At 58.1% G+C, this 4,360-nt stretch overlaps 1 protein-coding gene across 1 annotated transcript in view; it reads right to left on the bottom strand.

The window, feature by feature from the left end:
- Positions 1–2,387, bottom strand: part of LOC104515548 (claudin-16-like) — a 3,649-nt gene extending 1,262 nt beyond the window's left edge. Inside the window, exons 1-4 of the mRNA XM_010159567.1 lie at positions 2,274–2,387; positions 1,876–1,978; positions 703–867; positions 363–554 (exon numbers count right to left, since the gene is read on the bottom strand). Coding sequence (XP_010157869.1) covers positions 363–554; positions 703–867; positions 1,876–1,978; positions 2,274–2,387 — 574 coding nt within the window. The remainder of the gene's footprint in view (positions 1–362; positions 555–702; positions 868–1,875; positions 1,979–2,273) is intronic.
- Positions 2,388–4,360: the final 1,973 nt, after the last annotated feature.

The raw sequence follows: 4,360 nt of genomic DNA, 5'->3' as shown, positions 1-4,360 counted from the left end.
GCCTCGTGCGCCGCATCCCTGGTGTGGCAACAGCCAGATTTTCACCGGCCCGTCCCTGGGGCTGCGGGCTCAGGCTTTGCTCACGGTGATGAGCTCCAGCACAGCCACTGCCTTGGGTAGGGGGCAGCACGCCCTGACCGGGAGCTCCCGTGGATGTGGATGGGGCTTTTCTGCACCCCCTCCGTGGCCTTGTGGGTTCCTCGCTCAGCCCCATCCTGCCTCGCGTGCCCCAGCCTCCCCCACCAAGGTGCAGGGCTGCAGAGGGGTTCCCCCTGCTTGGGCTGCACCCCTCCGGCTGCCCCTCACCCACGTACCTCCCTGCAGGGCAGAAACCTGCCTGGGCTGGGCCAGGGCAGACTGACCTGCACGGGGGTGGAGGCAGCAGGTCAGCAGGACGGATGACACGAAGCAGCCTGTTGAGCCAGCCATCCCCAGCCAGCACGACCATCCGAAGTCATAGTGGACCCCCAGGAATATGTTGTGTGACACCAGCATAGCCCTCTCCAAGTAGACGTCCACCGCGTACCATACGGAGCCCACAAAACCCAGGATGCCTAGGAGGAATGAGGCTGGTTAAGAGCGAGCCCTAAACCCCCCCCCATGCTCCCCGAGACCCCTCTGAGGGGACACCCCTAGCTCACGGCATCTACCCCCCTGCGGGACACGAAGTCCGTCTGTCCCCGAGCTCTCCCAGCCACGCACTCCCAACACCAAGGGTGACGCCGGCCCCGTAGCACAGCTTCAGCTTGACACGAGGCTCTTCCTTGAGGAATTTGATGCAGTCGAGTCCGAGCAGCAGCGTAGCCAATGCCAGGCCGGCCAGGAGGTCTGCTGTGATCAGCAGGGTCCGTGTCACCACAATCTTCACTGGGCAGGGAGGGAAAAAAACACCAGAAAAAGGCCTGAGCAGTGGTCAGAGGAACTGGTCTCCCCCCTTCAGATTGCTGCCTGTCCCTGGCTAGAGCCATCCAGCCCACCGCTGGGCACATCCCGGGGAGATCTCTGCACCGGGACCGCTAACGCCCTGCCTGCCGTACACAGGGTGCTCACCAGGCTCGTCAGGGACCCTGCAATAAGGCTTAATAAACCCGTCCGAGCGGTTCGAGCAACCAAACCACTGAGGGTGCCCTGATCAGCCCCCAGGTCGTAGTGACCTGTTCAAGACCTTCTTGCACAGGCTTGAACAGAAGATGCTGCTGCCAGACTCTGGTTTTTCCTCCAAGCTGTGTAGCTGGTGTTTTGAGCAGCAGATGTCGACCTACTGGTGAAAGTACGGGAACTGGCAGGGTGACATTGCCAGCTGTGTGCAGTGTGGCTTCTCCCTACTAAGCTTTTCCCTGAGACCAGCCCCGCTTTGTCCACGCTGACTTCTTGTTCTCTCCTCCACCGCCCCGATCTGTGTGGTCCCGCGTGACCACCCTTCACAAGGGTTCTTCCGTGCAGGGCCTGTCGGGACCTGCGCAGGCCGGGAGAAGTCTCCGTACCACGGTGTGACTGCCCGTGAGCTGAGGATGCAGATCCTTGGCCAGCGGGAATGGTCTTCACCCCTGTGTGCAACGCCAGCGGGGCTGCAAATCCCGCCGCGTCGTGGACGGCGGGAGCCGGACCTGGGCTCTGTGTGCCAAAACGCCGCTGCTGTGAGGTGGCACAGCTTCATGGCCCCCTCCTGCTTGGCCACCCCCCGGCAGGTCTGGCTGAACCGTGGGTCGCTGTTCAGGCCGTGCTGATGGGGCAGGGGACCGAGAAACGCCCTGGGCTCGCACTGCTGGCTGCTGAAGGTCAGCCCGTCGCAACGGGGATCGTCGTCTCGAGCAGGGAGAAGGGGAAACTCTGGGCTGTGAACTTAAAAAATGCCTCCAGGCCATGCCGTCTTACCTGGATGGTCAGCCAAGATGGAGTCATACTGGTCACAGGTCCTGACCCCATCCTGCATGTTGGTGACACACTCTCTCCAAAGGCCCCGGCACTTGTGACTCACCTGGAAGCAGGAGAAAGACAACGCAACCCAAACGCACCCCAGCTACCCGGGGATATCCCAGCCCAGCAAGGCAGATCTTGGAGCGCTCGCCACCACAGCCGGGCACTCCCTGCACATGCCTTGCTCTCTGTCTCCTGCTCCAGCACTGCTCTCTCTCCCTAACTCACACGGGAAGCGGTGAGTTTGTCCCACCGCGTCCCCTTTCCAAGTCCGTGGAGACATGGTGCAACTTCACGGAACTCAAGGCATCCACCTTGCTCCCAGCTGCTAACCTTGAGGGGGGCTGCTCTCTCACCTCCAAGCTGTCATCGGCGTTCACCATCCAGCAGTCAGTGCACGTGGCAAGGAGCAAGAAGAGGGTTGAGAGAAGACCAAGCCCGAACGCCGTCACCTGCAAGGCTGCGCTCATGGGGTCACCTGCAAGGGCACAGTGACCTCTGCCACCTCGGCTCTGGCCACTTCCCAGGTGCCTGATCCACCCGGGACGAGGATGTCCTCCTCATCCTTACGAGTCATCTGGAGCCCATCCCACGGTCCTCACTGCTGCCAAAATGCTCTAATACCCTTATCCGAGGCTGGGCCACTGGGTGTGCCTAGAGACACGGCCTTCAGGGATGCAGGAATTTTGCAGTGGAGACGTACCCGTGTCGGGTTGCTCTCTACACGTCCTCCCCTCCAAACAGACTATCTGGAGTTGCCAGCCGTTGGTACTTGCCCTTTGGGATTCAGAAGCTGTTGGAAATCGTTGTCAAACAACTACTGTTGCCAAAGCACGTGTCTCCTGATATCCTGAGGTTTTCTTGATTCCTCCATGCCTGCATCCGTATGATTTGGTGGGAAGATCACCTGCACTTTCTTGCTTTTTTTTCCCCCCAAGAAAAGCAATGAAGTGCTGAAACATCCAGGCTGGAGCACGAGTGAGTGTCCCATGGAGGTGTCCTAATCTCCAATGGCAAGTCCAAAGGTGGCATCTCCCATTACAGAGGACGATGAGGGGTGCTGGGACTAATCCGGGTGCCCTTGGGAGCTGCCAAGGCTTTCCAGAGACCAGAGGGGGTGGAACCATCTGTTTTCCAGCCTCGCCAGGCAGGCAGGGGCTTTGCGCAGAGGGGAGCTGTGCCCAGGCTATGGAGTAGGGGACGTGGTATCTCCACAGCCTGGCCATGACCCCACGCTGCTGTGTTTTGCAACCCAAGCTGCCAAACATTTTAGTGCCCGGAGTTGCAATTACTGCGAGAGTCCTTAGGGCAGAGGGGCTCCCGTCAATGAGACCGGACAGGTCTCTGAGCTGCATGGGTTAATCACAGCAGGGTGCTGACTCCACCACGGCAGGGTTGGTGACCCAGGTGGGTTTGTGGGCCAGATGCTGCCCACCCTGGCATGGCACAGGCTTCCCTGTGGGGCAGAGGTGGGCAGGAGGGTCACAGTCCCCACACCCTGCGTGCAAAATCTCCCATGACGTCCTCTCCTGGGACATTGCTGGCAGCAGCAGCACCACTCACCCCGTCTCTCTGACCATTTCCACCAGCTTTACCCTGTGAGTGTGTGTTACGAACAGGCAGCCTCTCAGACCCCAATTTGCAATACTTTTTAATTTCCCAGACTCTGTTCGGAGCTAACTCTACGTAACCTTGTTTTTTTCCACTAGACCCTGCCTGTTTTGGAGCCTTTGAAGAAAATCTGTTCAGCCATTTGAATTATATGAGCAAGGAAAAAAAAAAGGGAAGCGATCCTTAACCCTGGCAAAAACCAGCTCTGAGCCGTGTTAGCAATGAAAAAGGGGCTTGGGGGGAGCCTTACCTTCACTGCAGGCTCATCCTTGCTGGGGCGGGACGATGGCAAATGCTCTTTGTCACTGATGACTGGAGCTGGGGACGTGGGTCCTGGAGGCTTTCAAGCGCCAATGGGATTTGATCCTGACCCACCTGATGGAGTCGGGGAAATGCAGTGTCTGAGGGGGCCTGTGCTGGGCTATTTAAGGTTTTTCCGAGGCGCGTCAGAAGGGCTTTGTGCTCCAAGGCGTGATGGGCATCCCTGCGGTTAAAACGGTAATAGGTTGGAAACGGAGCCTCCCCCAAACGATATCACATGGGGTAACCTGTGGGAACCTGCTGGGAACACTCCCTAGGTGGGGGACTCTGTGTCCTGGGCAAATATCCCACATTTTTTAATTAGACCTTTTAATTAGTGCCTAGGGATGAGTGGCCTAAGATATGTTGGGTCCCAGGACTGGTGCAAGAGTTCAGAGGGGTGGAGGTGGCCAGAGAAAGAAGCTAAAATGCAAGGAGGATAATTAAATATATTTAATTAAAATATCTTTAATATCTTTAAGTCATATCTCTATCGCTGACCTGGGTGAGGGGATCACGTGCACCCTCAGTC

Source organism: Eurypyga helias, unplaced genomic scaffold (genome assembly GCF_000690775.1).
Source record: "Eurypyga helias isolate BGI_N326 unplaced genomic scaffold, ASM69077v1 scaffold48040, whole genome shotgun sequence".
Lineage (NCBI taxonomy): Eukaryota > Metazoa > Chordata > Aves > Eurypygiformes > Eurypygidae > Eurypyga > Eurypyga helias.
The sequence above is the reverse complement of the archived record's forward strand: the minus strand, read 5'-3'. Positions and strand labels throughout refer to the sequence as shown.